At 35.2% G+C, this 26835-nt stretch overlaps 1 protein-coding gene across 1 annotated transcript; it reads right to left on the bottom strand.

Annotated features, from left to right (window-relative positions):
* Positions 1-345: 345 nt before the first annotated feature.
* LOC126857597 (growth/differentiation factor 11) lies at positions 346-23115 on the bottom strand. Its single transcript, XM_050607217.1, has 3 exons — positions 21415-23115; positions 3898-4510; positions 346-2735 (listed from the first exon to the last, which is right to left on the bottom strand). Exons 1-3 carry the CDS (start codon positions 21785-21787, stop codon positions 2516-2518), a joined length of 1206 nt encoding a protein of 401 aa, XP_050463174.1. The 5' UTR covers positions 21788-23115; the 3' UTR covers positions 346-2515.
* Positions 23116-26835: the final 3720 nt, after the last annotated feature.

The raw sequence follows: 26835 nt of genomic DNA, 5'->3' as shown, positions 1-26835 counted from the left end.
TATCTTATGCCGACACACACATTGAATACTTCTCTTTTTATAAAGTTGTCTTTTCGTCTTTTATCAGTAAATTAAATAAATAAAAATTAAATAACTAAAATTGTATGACTAAAATAAATTGCTTATATTTAATGAGGAGCAAAGAGGGAGAAATAAAATGTTATTCCGTACTCATCGAAAAACCGTTTATTTCATGGAATAAATATTTTTCTATCTATGCTACCTATCTAGGAAGTACACATTATACATATAAGTATGCATTTTTTTGCCGTCCTCGTTCATATATTGGGAAAGATATATTTATATATATATATATATATATATATATATATATATATATATATTCCATTATTTTTTAATTATTGGTACACTGACAAACAAACGTAGAATGGATAATAAAGAAATAGAAAACAACAGTGATGAGAGAAGGAAAAGAGAATGAGAATATAGAGGACAGCTTGACAGAGAAAGAATGAGTTACAAAAGAATCGATTTTTCAAGGAGCTTTTTCTTACATCCTAATGATTGCTTTATATAAAAATCGCAAAGAGTTTTTTTTACAAACTCGTACGTCTATGTATTTTTTTTTTTTTCCTTTAAAATCACATAAAGTTCAGGGACGGTGCGCGCAACTCGATCGTGTATCGTATACTATTTTACAAAATGTAGAGAGAGAGAGAGAGCTACAGTGCACTTGACTCGAAGCCGAGGGAAAAACGTGGAATTAAGTGTTACTCCGTATAGCGCGAAAAAAAAATTTAGCATAACTTTTGGAACATTGCTATATAGCAAAGATTAAAATTAATATAATTTCACTTCTCGATGCTACAAGTTCGGATAAATGTCACTTCACCGCGTTTTTATTCGATTAAATACAAAGACCTAAATTCATCGAAATTTTACTGCTTTCAATCGCTACATATAACTAGAATTGTTTAAGCGCCGGGGAGACATGTCTATACACATTGTAGCACACACCCATACATCGATCTTTTCCTTCATCATGATATAATTAAGGATTATGCGAGGATCAAGGACGAATCCTAGTGAATCTATGAAAACTAATCGGACTTGAGATTACGCTACTTGTCAAGAGCTCCTTAGAATAATCTTGTCCGAAACTATATTTATTTTGCAAATCTTTCAACGTTACATAATGCATAAAACAAGAAGGGACACATGCCAAAAAAAAAAAATGTCGTTATCCCTTTCTAATAAATGCATCTCCCGATGCGTTAAAATGCAGCTACTAATACTTAATAAATCATGACGAAAGCTATGAGAAAATCGGCGCATTTCGCGTTCGTTGCGCGAATAACATTTATTTATTTAGAAAGAAACGTTCGATATTCATTTTCGCGATCGTAAACATGCGAAATTAGCTACTTTAAAAAAAATTTCGAACGCTGGATCTTGCGTGTGTAATTACAATTTATTTAAAATTGTACTCGCATTTAAAAAAAAAATCGGAGGACAGAGCCGCCGAGTAACTTCTTTATCGAATCCTTCAGAATCCAGGACTCTCAGCGAAGCGATACACTCTCTTGCCTGTTACAATTTATTTACATAATTCTCGACACGCTCTCTCGCACACGCACTCTCACAATTTGCTAAAAAAAAACGATCATAATGACAAAAACTATATATAATATTTATATATAATATGTAGAAAAACGAGGGAAGGTGGGGGAAGGGGAAAGGGAAAACCATTAGAAAAACAACGATTCTACTGTACACCGAGATCTGTTGGCCAACACGTTTCCATCGATCGTCGACGATCTCGATTAATAGTATCTTGCTTCCGATAAAGAAATGAAAGAGGCAAGAATACATTTTTTTGAACACAATTTAGCCATATATTGAAAAATGATCGCGAACTCTATTCTTTGCGATTTATTTAAAGTCTCGCGAGAATGAAAACATCAAGGTTTCGTACAGCTTGTCAGAAAATCTCGTTAGAATTCTACGAATATAAAAATGTAATAGCTTTGAAATCCATAATATTATAAATATCCCAAGCTCTCGCTTCTGTCTTCGAGGAATAGGAGATCCGTGTCTTGGAGACTCTAATAATCCCGAGGTCGTACACGTGGATCAGGTGCAAACGTATCGGCGTCTTAAAAATAATACCGTGACTCTAGGAACTATCCGCCTTGCCATGGACCACCGTCGGGATACCCGCCGCTTGCGACACGAGGACCCTCCTTGGCATCCCAAGCGCACAGTCTTCGAAGAGATCCTCGCGAATCCACCACCCGCGCACTTTACGTTTCTTTTGCTCTCTCGCGCTCGCGAAGGGATCCGCATCGCGCGAGACCACTCTCCGAACAAGGCACTTTCAGTCTATCGGATGAGGAATCGCCGAGAAATCGCGGCGACGACAATTGGCGACGATTGATGAGGACAACGACGATGATTATCGGAATTGATCAGAAGGAGAGCATCGCGGGACGTTGTCTCGCACGGGGCTCCCCACGGCGTCGTCCACGTCGCTCCCGTCCGACTCGTAGATGGACTATGAGCAGCCGCACTTCTCGACTACCATGCCCGGTAATCGCGAGAATACGATCTGATACTCGTTGTCGAAGTACAGCATCGTGATCTCGGACAGTTTCCTAGGCGCGCAGCACGGCCCGGTATTGTTCGGCGGTTCCGCCAAACTGACGATGTGCGTGTTGGGATAAGCCGGAAGAAAAGCCATCGGACAGTCACCCGAGCAATAATTGGCATCGTATCTGCGACACAAACATTTGCAGAATCGATTGTTAATATAATATCTATCAGCGTATCATTTATGGGTAAGAAATTGATTTAAATTCTCAAGTCTAATTTTTTTTACTGACTTTTAAAGAAAGAGATTATTAATCAAAATCACTAAAAACTGAAGTAATCATTTAATAAAATCCATCTTAAAAAGGTTTCTTTTTATCTTGAAAATAAATATATTGGTAATGCATATATATGTATTACAGTATAAAGTTTAATTTACAGAGATGATTAAAAACTTTTTCAGAATTAAATTTTCTATAAAATCTCAAAGTCTGGCCAGAACATTTGAGCCCATCCTGTATATATTTATTTATTAAAAAAAGTGTACGTCAAACTAGTCGATGTGCATATTTTAATTAAAACTTATATAGAGATTGTGTGAATACAATCAATTTTGCGTTCATTGCTTTGTATTCTACAATAACTATTATCGTTAATGTCATATGTCATAATAAATTAGCTCGAAATGTATATTTATGAGCGCAAGTAGTGCATAAAAGATATTTTTAGATTGAACGTGCGTAATAACAGTTCGGCATTGTTGATGTAAAGATTGTTCTACGTGCCAGCAAGAAAGTTACAGTTTCTACATTGAAGCCGAGTTTGACTTAAATATTTTCTTTCATCGGAGAAGTCTGTACGAGTACGTGCTTAACTAACGACGCATTAATCCTTTCGCGAATCAGAATATATATGTGTATATTCTCGTGGAAATATTATACGTTTTTTAGAATGTCCTATTAAACGGGCTTAAAATATATCGAGTTAATAATTTAAATAAAGGAGAGTACTATCATTTCCGATACATAAAAGAGATAAAGATAGAACGAAAGAGACTTCTAGTAAAATTATTTTCACTATGCATTTATCATTAAATAAATTTTATTGATTATTTGGCTTAATATTCATATAAAATAATAAATAAATAATAATAAAATAAATAAATAAATAAATAAATAAAATAGTGAATATATTTAAAATGTAGTATTAAAAGTATGTATCAAAAAATGCGAAAAAATGATAACATTAAAAAAATAGAATTTATAATTGACCGATGCAAACGGGCATTTTAATGATTAAAAAATCTTGATAAAAAAAAAAGGAAATCGAAATATATCATGCACTCACTTCTTGGGTGCGATTATCCAGTCCCAGCCGAATTTTTCAAAGTCCACTGTGAGCTTATACCGGCAACACCTGGTCTCCTGGCTGGCCTCGTCGCAATTGAGTCCCACGTTTCTCTTGATTCTGGAGCTTCTTCGCGAATCGAGTTCCTGCATCTGCACCTCGAGATACGGCGCGTATTCCGCGCCAGGATTGGTCTCGACCAATCGGGCCGAGTTCCTGCGATGATTCCCCCCGCCGGGTCCGGTGATCTTCAAGGCTACACCGAGATTATCCCGAGGATGTTTGAACCACTCGGCAACCATTCGTCTCAGCTCGATCGTGATCCAACCACCCCGTCGTCCGAACGGCCGAGGATGCTTCGTGGTGAGAGGTGGACCTAGCAAGGGCCCGCCGGTCTCGGTCGCGCCTCGAAGAATCCTCTGCAACGTGATCGTCACCGGACCAGCATCCTGGCTTTCCAGATCGATCGACTCGCCGAGCTCCGCGGCCTCTTGATTCACACCCCATATCCACAGAGACAATTCCGCTCTGGTAACGCGATGCTGAACGACTTTATCGGAGAATTTAAAATATAGCACGTCTAAGCTGCCCTTGGAGTGCCTTAACCTTTGATCTGAAAAAGATAAAAAAATATATGTACATATATATGCATATGTGCAATTATTATTAATATTTATAACTATGCATGTGATTGGAAAAATATTTTAAAGTTCTCTTTTTTAGATTAAAAATATAAATCCCGATTACACAAGATCTCTAATTGCAGATATGACAAATGTTCATTTTTAACGCTTTTTCTTTAAATATTATAATTCTCAGCCTCAGAATTATACGATTATTTAATGCTGCGTAGTATAAATGCATTAGGGTATGATTCGCGTCAATAATTATGTTGGAAAATTCCAAATAGGAGATATAATATCTCGTCGATAGTCTTGTTGATGCGCCAGTGGTGATAAAGTGACATTTTTTTCCCCTCAACAGTTCGTACGTAAATGCATCTTTTTGGGATTTTTTTTTATTTTTTTTTTTTGAAACGTAGAGCATCCGTCAGAGCCCGCGTTGCATCATTTATTATTTGTGAATGAAAAAGATTCTCGCTGCGGTCGATATACTACAATGCTCAATATATTCCATAACTCGATAAAGTAATATGACGCTCCATGACTACTTTATGCTATCTACATACATAAATATTGGATAGCATGAATGAGAGGTAGAATCAAAAATAAAACAGAAGATATTTGTTGATTCTCGCTAACGTGTAAACAAAGATATGCTTACAGTGGACTGATGTGTTTTGGATATAAATACAACTTTCAATCGAATTTAAGTGCATCGCAATCAGTAAGGCGTAAAAAAATATTTGATTGGCTGTTTTCTTAATACACATTCACGAATTTAAAACTCAAGAATATCTTGACATGTTTCTGCGATGGTTAGAAAATAGTTTCAAATCGGATATGCGCTACGTTAGAACTTCTTTTTTTTTTTTAACTTCCAGCAAGATAAAGATGTCAAAATATATCTGCGTTCGCGAAGTTTCACATTGACACCAAAGATCGCTACATAGTACAAGCTACATTACAACAGCCCAAGTTGCTGTAGAGGTTATCGGGGAATTGAAAATGAAAGCGATAATCATTTATCGTATCCGAGTTATTCTAAGTGTATTAAAGTGCATATAGTTAAGATTCAAAAATGCTTTATTACCTTTTTATTAATCATACGATGACACGATCAGTAAACGCGAGGAAGAGTTCATAAAAACATTTATAGATAGACAGAAGAAGCGAGATGGGTGATTTGCATCGATCATCTCGTTACATTGACGGAAATTGCGTTGATTGTTACGCGTGCTAATAATTATTTCTAATTGACCGATAACCAGACGAAAGCATCGGCGATAAAGCATCGTTATTAGAAAACACTCTTTCACATTGCGTGAATACAAGAGTTAATTGATGCGTGATAACACGTTTTCTATGATCGGATTCATAACGGCGACGTAATATATCGTTTATCCCGCACGATATGATCTTTTTAAGAATAAAAAAGCTCATGAATTACATATAATAATCCCACACGCGTAAGCGTGCACACATATGATCGGCAAAGAGCGTATTTCTTAAAATAAGTTTATTGCTGCGAGAAACTTCCTTCGCCGATCGCGATACTTTCCCGACCGATCGAATAAGACATAGATTTTATGCTTCCTTTTTTTGATCGCCGATGATAGCAATTTAACAGCGTTGGAAACTCGTTTCCTTGAAAATCATAATTTCGTTAACGATTTGAAATTTCCTATGTTACATTATCAGCGGGATACACTTGCGGAAAAAAGAAAAGCACGTTATTCGCAATTGATTATCCGTGTTGTTCTCTTTGCTCTTTGATATCGGACCCATCTTCAGAATGCAGCTGATTCGCGAATCAGCACAATCATTGACACGAGGCAGTCAAGGAGGAATGTCTTTCGGGTCGTACATTTCCTACGATTATAAATATTCGAAGAGATAAAACGTACAAAAATAAGATGGAATTTCATAATTTAATTAGCCCCAATTCTACCAAAGGTAAAATATTGCTCTAGGTATTTATCCTGCAATTTTTTTTGCACCGTTTCGCATTAATTCATAGAAAATAACCGATGTAATTAATTTATAAAAAAATCAACTGTTTCGTGATTTTTTCCGCAATCATTTGATGTTACATAAAAAAAGATAGATCGCGAGACACTAAACGAGTTAATATTATTTTATCTCATGATTGCAAAACCTTCGCTTTCCGATATTCTTTTGCTTATCTCACTCATTTTACGAGAAGCTTTTATAAGATCGAGATGAGTTGTGGCACGACTTTTGGGAGGATTGCGTAGGATGTGTGGCCCATTTTCCAAAATAAGAGGATCCGTCAATTTAGAAATTCCTTCCCTCGTGCTGTCGTGGCGTCGCAAAAGAACTTTGCAAATATCCGCGCAGGATTTCCTCGCGATTGTAATACCCGCGATCGAGGGATTGGCAATAAATCAGCAAGAGAGAACTCAGCCGGTCATCGTTTCTTGCCCATCGCGTGAACGTGCGGTGACACGCACGTGCGTCCGACATTTACTCCGATGACCGATGTTAAACTCGATCTTGGATCTCACTCCTGGAGAGCGATCGATCGATCGATCGATCGATCAGCGGCGGAAACGCGAATAAAAATGGGGGGGGGGAGGGGAGGGGAGGAGGAGGAGAAGAAAGAGAGAAGCGGCGCGACAGCAGGCAGATTTATATACACCGGTAAGAGACTCTATTCAGGTCATCGCTCGGTAAGACGACCGCTTCCACGAAGGGTAGAGCCACCTTAAATCGTACCGTTATACGAGAGCTGAGCGACGTTTTTCTTCCGATCGATCAATCAATGTGCTCTCAACGCGTATCGATACGCAATTTTGTGCGCATCTTCTAAGCCGGTCGCGCTCGTCCTGGTATTCGACTGGTTCCCTCGATCGCTGTAAGAAATTTTCCGTGAAACTTATGAATCTCGGGCAGCGTTTCCCGAGATAGGGGACACGATGCAATTCGAGGAAGATTTAAAAAGAAACGGTTTTAGATGATTGTATATTGAGAGAATCGATCGAAGGTATATGTAGCGAAGAAAATAAAATTTTTTCAACTCTTTAAAAATATTATATATTTTTGTATATGTTTACAGAGACAATATATTTATAATATACACGCAAACAATGAGAGATAATTTACATAATTATCAATAACAGTTAATTATTCACTCAGTAAATTAATATACTTTTACTTTCAAATTAATTCATCCGTCATTATTAAAATATAATTGAAATTTTTGAATATATGTGATATCTATTTGTTAAGAATTTTTATTAGTTATTCTATATAATTTATTAATTACTCTATATTCTATTTAAATATTTTCTTATTGTATTCATATATAAATATTCATTTTTATTTATATGATAAATAATATTTATTTAAAAATATTGTTAAAGCAATAAGAAAAAAGAAAGAAAAGGAAACAAAAAGAAAGAGAACATAAATAGATTCTTTTCATGGAATATTTATATTCATTTCCATTATAACAGCAAAGCATTCCTCGAATGGAATGTCACCGGCGTCTTTTATTATTCGATATACGAGCTGCACGAGCTGGAAACACGCAGCTTCGACTTTCCTCAATTTTGCATGAAAATTCGACGAAATTGCGTGACGCTTCCCGCGCGCACGTGGTTTATTTTCGTCAACGTTTTATGAGAGTAACCGCCACGGATGCTGCGATTAACCTTGCACCGAGTGGCTCTCCGCGTTTTCGAGCACATTCGAATAATTTGATTATCATCTCTCCTCCCCCGCGTTCTACCCTCGTCTCGCTTTTATTCGCCGTCGCCGTCACTGTCACTGTCACCCGTCAGCTGTCTCGTCTTGGGCAACGATCGTCTGACGCGCGCGCAGACTCGCATCTACCATCTACCCATAGACATCTACATGATGCCACCGTCTATCCGTCACGCCGTCTACTCCGGGAACTAATTATTATTAATCACGTCAACTTTACGATTACGGGACGTATCCTCCTCGCCGCGCTCTTCGCGTTTTACGCGGTTCAAAGTCGGCGAGAGAAAGTTTGACAGTCGAAAACCTTTCGCGTATTGACTCGCTTGATATCTACGACTGGTATAATCCGTTCAGCCGATTTCATGTCAATCATTCGCAGTGGACGTGAATTATAAATTAATAAAATCTCAAACTTATATTTGGTTGAAAAATAAAAGCTAAATAGTAATAATCGGAGTATTTTCGAAGAGAAAGAGCGATATGCAAGGTCACGATGATTTCTTATTTAATAAAGTGTCAAACAATTCGTCTTCCCCAATTACTACGTCTCGGATTTAGATTACGTTATCGAAAATTTTATTGCAAGAAGTTTACGACAAGGTTTCCCCAAGCCTTGCGTATAATTTTCTTATTAATTTCCGTATAATTTGCAGAAGATTCGCAGAAGGTTTGCAAATTTTAAAAGCAAGAATCAGGCTCATAAAGTTTTCGAGTATAATTCATTTTACGTCATCATTTTCATTAAGACTCCCTCATACATGTGTTTATTATTTACTCGTAAAAAATATTAATGCAATATTTAAGATCGAAAAAGTGTGCGATAAAATTAAATTAGCAAGGGGACAAATAATGGGCCTGTTCACCGAGAACATTCGATTACATCCAAAGTCTACGAGAACATGCGCGACGAATTTGTCGCGTGATATTTTTAAACGTCGTCGCCGCCCTTACGTTAGCGACGTAGCCGGAGAAAGAAGAAGAAGCGGCCGATAGCGGCGAAAAGTGCATGCTCTCGGGGATGCGCCCAGGCGGGGACGAGGGGGGAGATTATGCGTCGTGGCTGGTAGGAGGTCGTTTCGTATCAATTATTTCTTCGCTTTATTTATAGGCAGGGCCACGACACCGCGGCGGTATCATCGTTGTTTTCCATGATTTCCACTCATCATCGTTCCAACAGGGCTCTCCTGTCTCGTCTTCCCGCTTATTCTACGCGATTCTACGACAAGACGCGCATCGGCAAAAGTGCGATCGCGCGTACATTTCCGCGACTCGAAACTCGGCGACTGTAATGCGGATATTCCGATAGACGCAAAATGAGCAATAATTTGTAATTAGCAGAGATCAGAATGAGAAATGTTAAGGAGGCATAAGCGTTTGAATCTTCAAAAAATGAATATGTTTTCTAGATTTTTTTGCATCGCAACGATTTGATAAAAACTAAGTTTTTTTTTTTCTTTACAATATTAATACAACATTATTAAATACTTGAACAAAAAGCAGATTTATGCACACCGTGCATGAAAATATAAATCTGCAAATATTCACATAACTTAAAAAAAAAAAATTAAGCTGAACATTTTAATTTAAATATTCAATAATATTGCAAAAAAAAAAAAAATAAAAAATTTTTATTAAATCACTGCGCTGCAAAAAAATCTAAAAAAATGTCAACATCATTTATTTTTCAAGAATTTTAGCGAGTTTTAACCCCCTTAATATATCATGAGTATATAAATGACAATAGATTATTCCAGCTAAAATATTCCCCTAATATCATAGGCTGTTTTCGTCAATCGATTACAAACATACTAGAGAATATATACTAGAAGAGCAAGTAGAACGAGTACTTTGATTTTACTCGTCGAAGTTTCGAGCTGTATATCGAGCGGCGACAGAAAGTCTTTCTACGTTTGTTCTGCCATGTGCAATGCGAGTGACCTCCGCGCGCGTTCGCTAAAATCTATATTTATCCTAAGCGCTGAAGCACGATGTACTTAGTGCTTTGGCTTTATTGTTTTCATCCCGCGCTCATCCTTCTTTTTGTCGTTTACCTTGCCCACCCCTGCCTACAACTGCCGACTAACTATCACATTTATGGCGCGGATTTATTTGCGTCTGCATGACACGCGCATCGGTTTGAAAATTCGCGTCTCGCTTCGTCACGCGCAATTTCAAACGTGTAATTCTCGAAAATTTACAATCACTCAAATTTATTAGATAAATTATTATTTTTAAATGTGAATATACAATAGAGGATGACGACGGATATAAAGATGATGAATGTGGGATATTAGTTTTTCAATTTAAAAATAAATAAATATAAATAAAAATTATTCTTTAACTGTACGGAGTAAAGTATACATACATGATATTATACAGGAAAATTAGAGGAGATTGTAAAAGAGAAATTATAATTATTAGCGAGATAAGAAGGGCGTATAATCAAATTAAATCATTTAAGCATCTTCGGTCTTATTCGTTATAATTATTTACAGATTTAATTAAGAATATCTCGTTGTTTCGGCAAATAATCGAATTTTACTGCATCGCAATTATCTCGCTTTTATTTTTTTCTCAAAACTTTTTCTCTAAGAAACACGTAATGAATTAAAATTCTCTCTATGTCAAAACCGAAGATCAAAATTTGAGTGAATTACATGCAGCAAAGATGTCATCCTCGCGCGACTCGCGATTTTTTTGAGCGAAGGGCGCTTTTCTTTTTTCGCGACTTTAAATATAGCCCGAAACCTCTCGCGCCAGACGGTCTGTAGCCTCGTCTGGACGAAAATAAGTCACCATCTTTCCCGCGTCCTGATGGTCTTTCTTTCCGTTTTTTTCCGCCCGATGCCTGCGTAGTAGTGACTCGCGGGTCGTTACAGTGCCTCCCCTTGTCCAACCTTCAAGTCCGTCTTCGTAGACGAGCAACGGGAAGAAACGGTAAGGGATCGGTGGAAGGTAGTGTCGCACGAGGATGTAAAAGTGGCATAGCTTCGGCCTTGAGACGAGACGAGGAAAAATATGATCGCAAATTTCTTTCTCTCGCAAGGTTTTAATCTTTTATTGCACAAGATCCTCGATTGAAGATAAATTTACTGTTACATTGAAGCGAGTATATCAACATCTTAATCGAGGCAGATATTATTTTGCTATAAGAATATCGAAGAAAGTATTAAGCACAATATTAAGCACAAAAAAATTACACATCGTAAAATACTAAATATAATTTTTATAACACGTGTATGCAACGAGCGCATTGTCGCCCTTTAATTTAATCTTATGATAGGATCACTTGCTCGCATCGAAAGGAAGGGGTTTTCGGGAAGGAGATATTAACTTACACATCCAATGTAAACTAAACAGCCGAGGGCAGTTGGCGAGAGGAGAGCTTTGCGTGTGTCTAGACGAAAACGTCTGTCTCTACGCACACCTACCCGCTCGCCAGGAGCGTTGAACCCCGAAATTAATGTTGTAACGCAATGTCGTATCTCCGTCCCGTCTCATGCCATCCCCTATGCCGTCTCGTTGCGCCTAAAGCCGCTCGATAACATGCCCTCTGACTTCGTCTTGGGAATACCTAATTGCACTAATGATCCTGCGAGCCCACGTAGGGCGCGGGGGTGAACGACCCTTCCCGCGATTTGTCGCGTGGAGAACGCATTCACGTTCGATAGAAGCCGCAAGTTTATTGCGATATCAGCTGCTTCGCTTACAGACGTAACATGCGGTCTTGCACGACAAAATTTTGCCATCAAATTTCTAGAAATTAATCCACATTTAATCGCATGGAAACGTATTGCATACTTGATTATTCAATCTTAAAGGTGGCATTATATTTAAATGTAAATGAAATTTTTCATATTATCTTTTCTTTTTATTAAAATTATTATATTTCAGGTTGATAACTAATTAATTTTTGCTTTCTTAAGATACTTGGGAAAAAAACGTTAATGTATAAAACTCGAATGCTAAAATTTGAGAACATTTAATTTTCAAAAACAATCATTTTCCTTTAATCTTTCGAAAATAATCATCGATTCGATCAAACTCTACACTTACGATCGTCGTTGCGCCTATCTTTTCGGCAACTTTATTCGATCTGCATCGAATTGTCTCGATTAATGCCTTTGTTGAAAAGTTTTACTCTGTTTACACAGAAATTCGCGCGCGATGTCAGATTTATCGCGCTCGCGTTTTCGCGCGGGCGTTAATTAATTACCGAGAATCTCGCGTTCAACACGATCGATGATAATTCTAAGCAATTCATCTCGCGGGGGAAAAGAAGGGGAGAAGAGAGAGGTGGTGCGTTCGCTATATACAAGTACTTATCGTTTTCTTTACGGTGGCGGAGCGAACGCGTTCGCTCGCTCGCAACGCACCCCATAAAACACGATTCTCCGAGGGATTACCTCTTCCGGGGGGGCGATCGGTGCACCGGGGGGGCGAGAGCGGACATAAAAACTGCCGTCTCTCTCTCTCCGAATAATCTGCATCGCGTGACGCGGCTCGGCCCGCAATTGCGCGCGACTGCACTTCGACAGTATAACAGCGTAACTCGATAAAATTCGCATTTGGGTCACGCGTACTGGTTCTCTCTCTCTCTCCTTCTCTCTTTTGCTCTTGATCTGTTTCCAGCTATTTCTTTTCCCTCGAAAGGGTCTACCTACGCGCCTCGCGTGCGTTTATGCGCTCGCGTCCCCTTCTTGTGGAGGGAGGAGATCTGCCAATGCGCTAGGGGGCGGAAAAGGTGGAAGGAAACGTCTGTACTTGCACCCCGATTGCTTTTTTCTTGTTCGTGTCGAAGTAAATCTGTCGGATAACAAAAGTTCTCACGGGCAGGAAATCGTACACGATTATTTCCATTGATGTTAAAATAATTAGAATTTTCTCTTAAGTTAATTCTCAAACATATACGTTCGTATTCTTTTCTGACAGATATTTAATTAAAGAAATATTTTTAATCATAAAAATTCACTTTTTCATGATTGATACAATAAAAAGCTTTGCGTACCACGATGAAGATTAAGTTAAAAGCTCAAATTACACGCGATACGGGTTTGCAAATTTTGTAATCATCATTTCTTAAGCATTTACATTTAATATCAATATTAAGAAGAAGTAGAGATTCATTAAATATTAAATACGTTAACATATCTTTAAATTTTTCTTTACGAAGATAAAAGACAGTGTAATTACATTTTAAATCATGCTTATTCTGCCGCTTGTTTTGATTTAAGCATAAATCTTGATAACATTTCCGAATTTAATTAAATTTTGCACGCGGACAGAAAAAGATCATGTCTTACTTCGAATGTTGTATTTTAACACAGATCATTTTCGTACATTATCAAGATAGAAACTTATCAAAATTATCGGTTTCTAATTTATCGAAGATCTCCGTTCTGAAAAATATTAGACGATCTTTATTTATATCAATATTTCGAAGTAAAAGAAGCCAAACCGCGAAGCGAATGAAAACCGCTAAAAACACACAACGCTTGTCTCTGCGAGCATGCTGACTGTAGTTAATATCTAGACTATCGTTATTTACCGGCTATATATATTTCAGATTAGCTAATTTTGTCGAGATAAGCTGATTTAAGAATAACATAGAATAGGGATAATAAAAAGATAGCTAAATATGTAAATAGTAAAGCAAATTTAGCTCATTATTATATTAATTATCGATATTAAGATAATGCATTGTAACTTTTACTTATTCTAGAGTTTTAATAAATTTTGCATTTGTTTTTGTATGTCTTTTAGAATAATATCATGGTATGTGTAAAGTTAATTTTTAATTTAAGAAAAAAGCTATAAATAAGTACATAATTTTTTACATAATTTTTTATATAAATATCAAATCTTTACAGTAGATAAAATATTACAGAATTACAAGATCATATTTTTCTTTTGGATTGTGTTAAGTTTTTAAAAATATATGTAAATTTAATAGATAAATTATAAAAGAATTAATCTAGAAATTTATTTTGTTAGAAAATGTCTATTTTCAGTTTATTTTAATGCAAAAAGAAGTTTGTGTGTGCGTGTGTGTGTGTGTGTAATCATGCATTGAAAGATTGCGTTATCGATATAACATTAACAATATTAACATAATTCGTGGAAATTTTCTGCGATAGTGGATATGTATTGTAAAAACATCAAAAAAAAATATATATATATATTTTTAAAGGTCGCACGCGCGCGTTTACAATGTTTTTAATCATTTTTAATTATGGCAATGGTCATGTCCTCGATTAATTATCGAAATGCGAGCTTCTCCTTATATGTTCAAATAAAAATAAGAATAGAAAATACAATGATGATTATAAGCCCGGCGAGTTTATAAAAGCGTATATATATATATATATATATATATATATATATATATATATATATATCGTGCTATGTATATCGCTGATTGATAATTACAATAAAAATCGCAAACTTGATTTTAAGTCCACGTGGAGAATTATTCAAACAATCCAGACGCATAAATATAAATGTACAGTAAAGAGATATGTATTATCTTATATATTATATACATTTTTATAATTAAATGATACGCGATTACATAAAATTAGCTTTTATAGATAAATGTCATGAAACGTTTTGCTCCCCAAAATTAAAAATAGAAGAAAAATTTACGAACGATGTTACAATAAGGCAAATTAATTTTTATTACATTTCTATTTTTTCCTTTGTAATAAATCGGTTTTCAGGATCGTAATACATTGATAATAAATATTAAAAAAGTATTAAATTACGTTTATGTAAACAACTTACGTAAAACATGGAACAGAAATTTCCTTACATAATTCAATAACGAAATTTTAACGAATAAACAAATTAAATAATTGGACAATAATTATATCGTTAAACATTTATACAAATATTTAGACAACATTTTATTCTATATAATCTTTTTTTTTATAATTAGCTTCCATTACATATTGCCTTTTTTGAGTTTCAAGTCGTGCCGACCACTTTGAACAATCATTGCTCCAGCTGACTAGAATAAATTGCTGTCCTAGAGAGTAGCTCCGGGGCGCTACGTCATGGACTAGGCTCTGTCTCAACTTAATGTAGTCTTAACAGCCGCCAGTCATATACATATACAGACAGCTTTAACGCGATAATGGGAGATGGGCCTGACCTAGGCTGTGCACCAGCCATGACCTTCATTGGAGGCCGGTTTGTCGTTTACACACATATGCATTCGCGAGTCAATCGTGTCTAGTATTTGAGAGAGAAAGAGAAAGAGAAGAGGGAAGGAAAAGGAAAAGAAACACAAAAGCCTATATTTTATTATCATACTTAATTCTAAAGAGAACATCACAGGATCGAAACAGTTTTTATATTTCAAATTTATAAAGAGAGTCTATATATATATATATATATATATATATATATATATATATATATATATATATATTTCATTTTTTTTCCTATTTTTCACAAATATTTTTTATTGGAATATTAAGAGAATTTGTTATCAACAATATATTTAAAAAAATAATTTTAATTTTTTTTTGTAGAATAAATTAGTAATTATTATATATGTTTAATCTAAGATTAGTACATACGCGAATTACTGCAGCTTATATTAATTGAAGTTTTTAAATTGTAACAACAGGACGATAATATGTTGAACATTATCCGAAATATTTGCGGTGTGTTTGCAGAAAAATATACGAAATTATCATTTCAATTTAGATAATCAATATTATGTGATGATGATTTTTAATAAAAGTTCCGGAAAAAAAATCTGTTGCTGCTAATTATGATGACGAAATCTATTAATTTCATCTACACAGGACGATATAGTCACATTAAATTTTTTTATGCATTTAATTGGTCTCCTATCGTATCGTTTTAATACGCGTCGGCGATATATGCGAGAAAAACATTCAAAAGTCAGTTAATCAACCACGTCTGCAGCGACTATCATGAGCGGTAATATTTCCTACAGGAATAATTTTCGTCAATGTCATCAGGATTACGGTGACCACAAAGAGACAGCTCAATTTTTATCATAACAAATTCTTCAGTGGTTTGCTGTATAAAGTTTTAATATTAAATTGTGTATATATAGATTCCAGAGAAAATTGCATACAAAATTTCATAACTTACAACGTTTTTTATATAAATTTTTTTTTTGAAAATTTAAATTTTCTGTCGTTTAATTAAAATATATATATTGATTCAGATTTTAAAGAAGTGTATAATAAAAGCACTGTCTCTCTCTCTCTCTCTCTCTCTCTCTCTCTCTCTCTTGCATGAGGAAACACTTCTCTTTAATTATTATGACTTCTCAAATTGCCCTAAAGTGCTGACTTGCGCTGGTCATCGATAAACGAACATCTATCGATACATTATGTATTGCACGACATACATTCGTGCACATATATGTGTGTATGTATGTATGTGTACCTATAATCTTATCGAGTTGCAACAAGAAGCATTCAAGATCATTTGATTTTTTTGTGAACGTCAGGCAAAAAATAGCCGGTTGTTTCACTGAAGAAGATATCAAAATATCAAAATGCAGAAAGAATGATACACGTGAAAATTATAGAAAACCGAAATAGAGAAAGAATTGATCCCTCCCCCCCACAAAAAAAAAGGAATGGCGAAAGGAACGATAAGAAAAAAAAATTAATATAAAAAAAGTGTTCGCGTTTTTGGAAGAAAAAGAAATCACGTCAAACATCAAGCATAGAGTAAATAATTATTAAAAAAAAAGAAAAAATAAAAGATAAAAGAAGGAAAAGATTACGACGAAAGTTGAATAAAACAGCGATAGACGAGAGAAAGTGCAGCGAATACGATACACATAAATAATAAACGATATGCAAATGCATTGAAAACAAGAAGAAATAAAGATATGAAAATTGAAGATTAAAATAACATAAATAAAATAATTTATATGCGCGCAAATATACAAGCGATTTTTTGCAATGTATGAAAATAATGATATATAATTAGATACAAAAATTAGATGCAGATAGCGATAAATCTTATAAGAATATTGACTCTCGATCTCGTCAGTTGTTTAGACATCGGTATAATAGTATAAATACAAAATAATCAAAATAAAAAATAATCTTTATAATTTTATAACTTAAACTTGTCGGATAATTAATCAATAAAACTGTCAACTAATCAGCGCATTTACATATAACAAAAAATATAGAATATACTTGTGAATGTATTTTGTGAATAAAAAAATGTAGAAAACAAAACATAAGAAGACTAGACAGACTATATCGTCATTTCAAAACAAGATTAATAGAATTACGCCGATTAATAGAATCACAAAGTAAACGGAGATGGCTAAAAAAGACTCGGCGAGACTAGCGAAGGAAGGAAATTCGCACGAACAAATTTTCAAAGATCGTTCCCTGCAGCGGGACCGAGATACTCGAACAGAAGAGACAAGAGGTCGTCGGTGATAACCCATCGCGTATATGATATCGGTCAGTCATTCTTTTTTTAGCACTCTTTCGATGCTATTTTCTATTCAAGTTCGACAGTGGCCGATATTGAAATTTAATTGTTGTTGGTACAGTATACGCATTTTACGCACGGTACTTGTGTACCGTACGTAAAAAGCATCATGTTATCCAGTTTAATATACATTTTTTTTTTTTTTCGTTCCGGTTATTAATCTCGCCGATAATACCAGACAGTGGCGTAATTTCGAACCCTGTCGTTCGCGCTTCGTCACACACGTTATCTGCATAATGCTAAATATATGCGAGCTTATTTTCAATCGTTGCAATGGCAAGATCAGTTTAGAAAGCAAATGACATTGATTGACACACTTTAACATGCGGCGGAAAATACGGCAACTTAGTAAGAGTAGATTGCCATGTTAATTATAAATATGTAATCCAAATTCTTTATAAATAAATGTGATTTATAAACAAGAGATTGTAATCGATACATCAGTTACATATAATGTATGAGATGTTTCATCAATTATTTTAATAAATTATTAATAATATTATAAAATAAAAAAATAATATAATAATTTCTTAACAACAATTATTTTTATTTTAATGATACGGCACTCCTGCTTAATTAATAATAAATTTTCCAGCGTATTCGTCTCTCTATAATTTATTCAATATAAACTGAGATAATAACATAGTTATAGAAGCAACAGTGCACAAGCAATCGTAATTAGTCATCTATTTAATGAAACGGCAATATGCAATATGCAAAAGTGTTGCAAAAACCTCGATCTTGGACAGTCTCATCTATTCCGATTGCAGTACTGGAAAATAAAGCTATAATAATGGCGCGATAATCATAAGTGGCAACGCTTATATTCGAATGCCAAAGTGTCCGTAATCACGCGATACGCGATAATCGTCCACAATATGATAGTTAATTCGCCGGTAAACTCTGTCAAACTCGCCGTCATCGATATAGATGCGCACAAAAATTACGCTAATAAAATTCAAATTTTGCATCAAGCCCCGTAACCAAGAACTGATCGGCTTCTCACCGAGCTTCTAAGCAGGTCGTTGATCTTATTTTGTTTCTTTATTTATTTATTTATTTATTTATTTTATTTTTTTTTGCGGACACAAGGAGGCCCTAATAGCGGGTTGCGGTCCTACCGCCATTATTACGTGTTTAGCGGCAAGTGGCTCGAAGGCACTTTCGCCCGAGGGACTCGTGCGGCGACGGACCGCGTTTGGAGCTCCTTCTACTCCTTAACAAGTGTATATTATATACGGAATGCATACGGGGTGTCCCCGAAAACACGCAATGTTCTAAAGCTTTTATTAGTCGTCGAGAGTGAGGCTTATGAATTTTAATATTTCCAATTCTTTTTAATACGATACATTTTGCAGATACATTCTTTAAATTATTTAAGCTTTCTAATTTTTTTATTAAAATTGTGATAAACAAAATTTATATTATTGCAAAAGATATATCAGAATTAATTAAAAATCATAAATAAAATATAAATCAAATATTTATTATCGTATATTAAAAATTTATGATAGTTTCCAATTCAATTCTTATAAAGAAATTGAACAAAAAACCGAGAAAAATTGCCAAAAGATTCAAAAAGTTGGAGACACCTAGTGTAAGGTATTATATATATATATATATATATATATATATATATATATATATATATATATAGGGATTAAGAGAGAGAGGTCGGAGTCTCGATAAGGTCTATTATCGCCTTGCAAATAGCGACAAAGTGAGATCAAATTTTAAATTAAAGTTGTTAGAAGATGCATCAAAAATCGAAGAAAGCATAAAATCACACTATCAATAATTAAAAAATTCAATTTTGCTCAGCATTAACGATTTATTGCTAGATGCATTAATATATAAAACATTTAAAATAACGCGATATATTAATAATAAGACTAAATACTAAATTGATGTATACCAGTTTTAGAAAGCAAATTATCCGGTCATAGAAATTCTATAAATAAAATAATAAAAAAAATATATATTTCTAAGTTCTAATATTTAAAATTAATCAAATAAATTTTAGAAATATTAAACACTTATCTCGAATGCTATTTATTTCAATTGTTCTGTGAAACGATATCAAAATAAGGAACTTAAAAATCTTTATTCAAGATCAAAATTTGTTACAAAATTATATTACTTTCTATGCTTTTTATCGCAAAATTAAATAATATTATAACAAAAAATAAAAAAAAGTATATCAAAGAGAAAATACAAATATTTGAAAAAAAAAAAAATCTGTGATTTTAAAGATTGAATATTTAATTTTACAAAATTTTTCAAGTTTCACAGTTTCTTTTGTTCTGAAGAGTTGCTTGCAGCATGTATGCGAATTGTCGCATAAATCATAAAGCAATATGCATATATCTGATATGTGTAAGAGCCAGTTATATAATTATTACTTTGGTTTACATACAAAGATATATATATATATATATATATATATATATATATATATATATATAGAGAGAGAGAGAGAGAGAGAGAGAGAGAGAGAGTTACATGATGCTTATCAACAGCGATGATACGATGCAATTCTGTGCATGTACAATATAGTATATATGCCGGAGGGATCGCCGAGAAAATCACTGAAGTTAATTTACTCTAAGTTGACAAGGAGAACATGATCGGTGTCGTATATGAAATATTATATTCACTCGCGGTAATTAAATTTGAGCAAACTATGGCTAATGATCTTATCGTAGTCTGGCGCCATGAATAACACTACCTTTTACCAAGTTATGCAACGAGTTTTTGCAACCGTATATCAAAACTGAGTATCTTGCAGAAAAATGATCGCAACTCGACTTACATTGTATTTAATAATTCATTGCAAAAGATTTTTAATGTTGTATACCTTATATCTTATGTATATTAATTGACTATGTAGAACGTAATATTTTTTATAAATTTCAAAATTTGATTTTACCATTAATTTGTTTTTAAATTTATAATTTATGATGTATATAATAAAAATTAAAATTATAATTAAACTAGTATTTTTACATGTAAAACTAATATATTAATGACACAATATCTAGATAACAATCTTGAAATTTTTTATCGGACTTGAAAAAAAAGTAAATCATATAGAGAATCAAATTCTTCGTATTAATATTTTTTTCATGGAAATAAATAAAAATAAATTTCAAAATAAAAAGAAAATATTTAAAAATTACATATAAATAAAAAATATGAATAATATTTAAAAAAATATGATTTTAAAATAATAATTAAATGTCACATAGAATGTTCAGAATTAAATCAGAAATTATATCGTAAAATAAAAGATTATGTAAGAACAAAGCGAAATAACAAAAAAATATTCAACAATATATAACAAGCATTAGGTGAAGGAAGAACGTGACTAGCAATAAGAATCAGTCAATTCCATGCTGTCGCCGCGACAAGACGAGTAAATTTATTAATACTAAATACGTTTTTAAAATTAACGATCTTTACTAATTCCCAACTCCTGTCTTAGAATTGTATATCTTCTAACAAATATAAAAAATATAAAATAAAATAAAATAAAATAATTATATATATATATCAATTTTATCTTCTTATATTATTTATTATGCATTCCTTTGCCTCGGAAAATTCCAGAATATTTTGTATTCATCAAAGAATGTAAAAAAAAAAAAATGAAAAAGCTTACGCGGTTGTGCCAAGGCAAAGACACTCTCCGTTTTGGCGGTGTACTCGTCAACTTCTTCGTGGTGCGTGATACCAGGCTCGAGTGGTTGCGGCTGATCGGCCTGCATCCCGTACATGTCCATCAGCTTTGAGATCGGTGGGATCCTTGGCAGCGCCCGACCCGTCATGTTGGGCGCCTGTTTCAAGCCGAGCTTGTTCAGGATCTGTTCCTTGATAGCCTCCAAACTGAGCGCGCGGATCTCCTCGTGCATCCGGCAGGCGCTGCAAGAGTTACCGGCCATCGCCAAGTGTCGGACATGGGTTCTCTCGATGCCGGGGGCGTCGAAGGCACCGAGGAGGACCAGCGAGAGTAATAGGAGTGCCCTCGTGACCATCTTGTTCAAGATCGCCCTTGGTTGGATCAACTACGATCGGCCTTCGTCGCGGCAGAAATGATCAGATGATCGATAGCATCGTCACTCGTTCTCCTCTAATTTGTCTTGTCTTCTCTCCAAGACGAATCTTAGATTTTTTAGCTTCGTCTTCTCTTTTCGGAAATTGTTGATCTTCGATTCTTACAGAACTTCTCTACTTGCTTGTACTTTTTCCTGTGCACCTCTGGCTTTCTTCGCGAAAAGAAGTCTCTTTTCTCGTCGCAGCGCTTCTTTCTGAACTTGCGCAACCATACGTTCTCCTCTTGTAGAAACTTTCTGGTCCCCTTGTCGTGGAGATCGTCACCGTGCCCTGAAGACGATGCTCCGCCGCAAGAAGGCAACCGGCCTCGATCACGATCGCGATCCGCACGATCCAGTTTCGCTTTCTTCTTTCTTACGTCGTGAAGCTATTATCTCCGTGAAATCTCATAAAGTTTTGACAATGAAACAAATCTTTTCGGCTTTATACAGAAAGTGTGATCAAATCAAAAAAATATTGCTAGGTATTTTTCGAGCGGTTTGCTCCACTTTTTATGGTGTTCACCAAAACTGTTCTTACGCACATCAATCACTACGAGAGAGAAAAAAAGAGAGAGAGAAAGAGAGAAAGAAATTCACAAGGCACTTTAGAGTATTCGTCGAGATTTTGTATAAAGTGTCCTAAATATGTCTGGAGATCATACGGTCCGGTGCATCTTCGTGACCTTCAACCCCAGCATCAGCCTGCTGTCGGTCTAAGACACGCTTTGCCGCGTGGCTATTCAGTGACAGATACTGTTTTCTGTCAGTTGGCTGTCATCGGCTTTAGACGTCATGGCGCGAAATCCGACTTGATTACCTCAACCTTCGACGATGGAATCAATCCTACGTCCCTCGTTCGTACTATTCGTGTTCCCCTTCCTGTCCGCGATGTTACACTTCCGGTACTCCGGCCGGCACCACCGGGTATACTACTGTTGCGAGTGTCAGTCCCTCGCGCTAATCAGCATCACCCTCGGATTTGCGAGCATCAACCACCGATATATATCCAGCTGGGATTCCGAAAAGAAGGTGGATCGTGTGCGAGGGGCAGCGATGTGACGGACTAGTAGAACCCGATGGATCCTAAGAGCTTGCCGGCCTGTCAAGCACTGAGACAGGAGGCGCGAATTCTCACCGCATATATGTCCGAGGTGGAGGCCTTATCCTCTCTACTTCTTCTTTCTTCTTCCCCCTCCCTCTCTCTCTCTCTCTCTCTCTCTATTCTCTACCGCTACTTTGCCATCTCCCTCCTTCGCGCGAACGTCTCTCTTTCTCGTCCTTCTCCGTGTAACGCACTCGCGTTTCTACGTATTCAACGCCCACTTCCTCCCTATCCCTCCTCCTCGCTATTCCCCGCCGCTCCCAACCCTTTCCGTCACCGCTGCCGCTACCGCTGTCGCCGTCGCCGTCCTCGCCGCTGCGAATGCCCCCCTCTGCCCCCTCTCTATTGCCCTCTTATAAGCCCGCGCTCTCGACCGTCGCACCCAGCGCGACCCACCATATCCCACCGTTCCTCATGTACGAGCCTCTTCTTCGTCCCCTCTGGCCGCGCACGCCACCGCGATTCCCTCGCGAAGTACGTTAGCTCAGCACGCGAAGCTTAACTTCGTTCTTCCCTACGCGCCGATTTACAAATCGTCGGCCGACAACGCGATGGTCCGTCAAAGATAGTTACGATCATCGAAAGGATTCACATGGACATCGACCGTCGATCGTGCGACTCGTGCGTTGAAATATTTTTTCTCTTTCTCTCTCTCTCTCTTTCTCCCCTTCATCCCTTATGTCAACGAGTTGAATCGACACGATGAGGGATATCGGGATCATGTAGCGCGTTCCCCGATTAGTATACAGAAAATAGTCAAGGTATCCTTCGAAAAAGGGGTGACTCGTATCGACCTGGGGAGAGAGGGGGCTCCGTTTTAACACTTTAGTACACACACATGATTGTAACATTTTTAATTGTTATTTTATTCATATAATTATTTATACAGTTCGATATTTGTTTAATTTTTCATACTGATTTTTTAAAATTTATTTTATATACTTGCTGTCACAAGCTACTATTATTATTATCCCAGCATCGATTTTAAACTGTCATGAGTAACAAACGTCGATAAAAAAAAAATAATATACGAAAGTGAAAAAAAAAATTCGAAAGTGCGTTCCATGTCGGTCGCTGGCCGCATGAAAATGTTTTATGCATCGTTCGTATCACGCCGTTAAACGAGAAGCGATCGCATCCGTTCGGCTGTGAAATCTTTTTTGTTCCTTTTTAAGCCACGCGCGAGAGATATCGATGAACACGCTTACTTCGTCCTACCGTATAAAACTTTCAAATTCGCCTTCGGCTGCACACAATGTGCGAGCGCGTGCAATTTGTGCACGGTCTTGACCGCGCGCGATCGATCGATCAAATCTTTTTATGCTCAACCGAAATCGAGGGCACGCAGGAGCAAGTATATATAGGAACGGGTCTACGTTTGTCTCATCGATAGCGAAATATGATGGTGAGGAAAAGGAAGGAGAAAAGGGAAAGGGGAAAAGGGGTAGAGAGATAAAGAGATCGGGTCCAGTAAAGGCGAGATAGCTGCGTCTACCCAGGCTACGTCTGCGGCATTTGAAATCCAAATAGGGCCTTAAAAAGATTCAAATCCCGCTGCGCGCAATCCAAGATGCACCACGTCACGCATTCTAAACGCCTATCTTTTTGCATTTCGCATACATCTTCCACTCGCGAGAGAAATCCGGAGATTTCGGATAGGCGCGGCCATCGGACTCGAATCGTCGAGTCGTTCCTGTATCGAGTCACGTGCTTGCTCTTGGTGAGGTAGATTTTAGAATTGCAAAAAAACCTTCGCGAAACGTACTTCGAGTCTTGATGTATAGAATAGCCACCTTCCAGGAAGAACTCTCAAAGATTTTTCTTGAATATTATTTTTAGAGAGAGCAGTTTATATAAAAAAAGACATGACAAAGAGTATGTTTTAGTTATGTTTTAATTACAACGAGTTTTCGACAAACTGACAGAACATCGGCTGATGGAAGAAATATAAAAAGGAGTGCGTGTTTAACGGTAAAATAATTTATCTCGGTTAAATGCGACATGTCCATTCATATATGCGACCGCCAAGGTGAAAAGTGAGAAAAACACTTGTAGTGTCTCATCGAAATCTCCGTAATGTTCTTCTTAAAGCATTGATCGTCAAGTAATGAGTACCCTGCTTCGGCGACGAACTCTTTCATTATATCCGGTTAAAGTTGAACGATGGGTCGCCCTTACATATATTTTTTAACTGCGCTACTAAGACGCATTATGTCGTTCAATTAAATTTTATAGCTACCTGATTACACCAATCTCCATATTTTTTCTACTTGTTTTGTTGTTTCTTGACTGGAATTAATTATAATAATTTGCATCTTCGAGGAGATCCGGAACAGAATTGCTTATAGCTTCGCCGAAGATATCTTGCTTTTATCCCCCTTTTTAATGATCACCGTCGAATCACCGTTATTGGTACAATTCGCATACACTTGTTTAAGCTCTTTACTTCTTAAATTAAAAGAACAAACGTTTTCTTTTTATAAAAATTAATTATATATAATGAGGACATAACAAACAAACACAACAAAGAGCAACAAACGTTTTCTTTTTATAAAAATTAATTATATATAATGAGGACATAACAAACAAACACAACAAAGAGCAGATTTACTGTAATTAATATGTTCAATTTAAACAAAAATTAAGATAATGATATATCAATAAATATTTTGATTTTTATTTTATTAGAAATCAGAATTAATAGCGGAAATTATAATGCATTATAAAAATAAAAACAAAAGACATAAAGATAAAAAATACTAAATTTATAATACTAAAAATATTTTAATATTTAATAATTAATTGACAATCTAAATTAAATCTTGATTACTTGAGATTAACTTATTCAGAATAATATTTCTATTTTTCTTCATTTGGAATATTTTAGAAACAGCTGCAATAGTGCTTCATTGTAGCAATAATTTCAAAATAGACTATAATTTATTACAAGACCGATCATATAAAATGTGCAAGGTTGATAAGAGTTGAAAACAAATTAAGAATACATATCGCATAAATTAATAATTTTATGATTTTATGATTAAGAAATCAAGAAGTACACTTATATACTATATATAGAATTCTGCACATTAATTTGCACGTGAATCAAATGATACTAACATTATCCTAAAGATTTATGCAAATTAACTTTTTATTCCTCATATAAGATACAAATTAAATTCCAATAGTTATTAATAGTCGTGTCCGTCAGTAGAATGATTTAGCACACTCTAAGCTTGAATTACATAAAAAATATGTTTCTTGACAGTTGAATATATCTCGTGAATGACTAAGTTAATATTTAATTGTCATGACATTTACATGTTTAAAATTAGAAACTTGCAACAAATAATAGTCTTTTAAGAGAAAATTAACTTGTATGTGTTTCGTTCTAATTGTATCTAAGGTCGAAAAAAAAACAGATGTCTGAAATATTTGATACAAAATATAAAAACAAAAGTTTGCACTTGATACAATAAATATATTGTACTAAAAATTTTATTATAGAATTAATTATTTGTAACATATATATGATACAGCGTTCGCCAAGCATTGAAGTCTTCATCAAGCACGCGTTACTATCGCTCTTTTTAAACTTACAATAAAAAGTAAGGGGAGTATAATATTTAGATAATAAATGTAAGATATTTATTGCTAAATGAGTAAATATAAATACAAATGATTGAAAATAAATGAATGAAAATAAATGAATGAATTTATTTAATCAGTTATTATTTGATATCGTCTGTGTGCAATAATGTGTAAAGATTTTTTATATTTTTGTTTTTATATTTTTATCTTTTATCATTGAAAATAACTTACCAGGGATTCCCAGAAAATTATCACTGTTACTGAAAGTATAAGACTTAAATATCTGACGTAATTG

Source organism: Cataglyphis hispanica, chromosome 22 (genome assembly GCF_021464435.1).
Source record: "Cataglyphis hispanica isolate Lineage 1 chromosome 22, ULB_Chis1_1.0, whole genome shotgun sequence".
In the NCBI taxonomy this organism is placed as follows: domain Eukaryota; kingdom Metazoa; phylum Arthropoda; class Insecta; order Hymenoptera; family Formicidae; genus Cataglyphis; species Cataglyphis hispanica.
The sequence above is the reverse complement of the archived record's forward strand: the minus strand, read 5'-3'. Positions and strand labels throughout refer to the sequence as shown.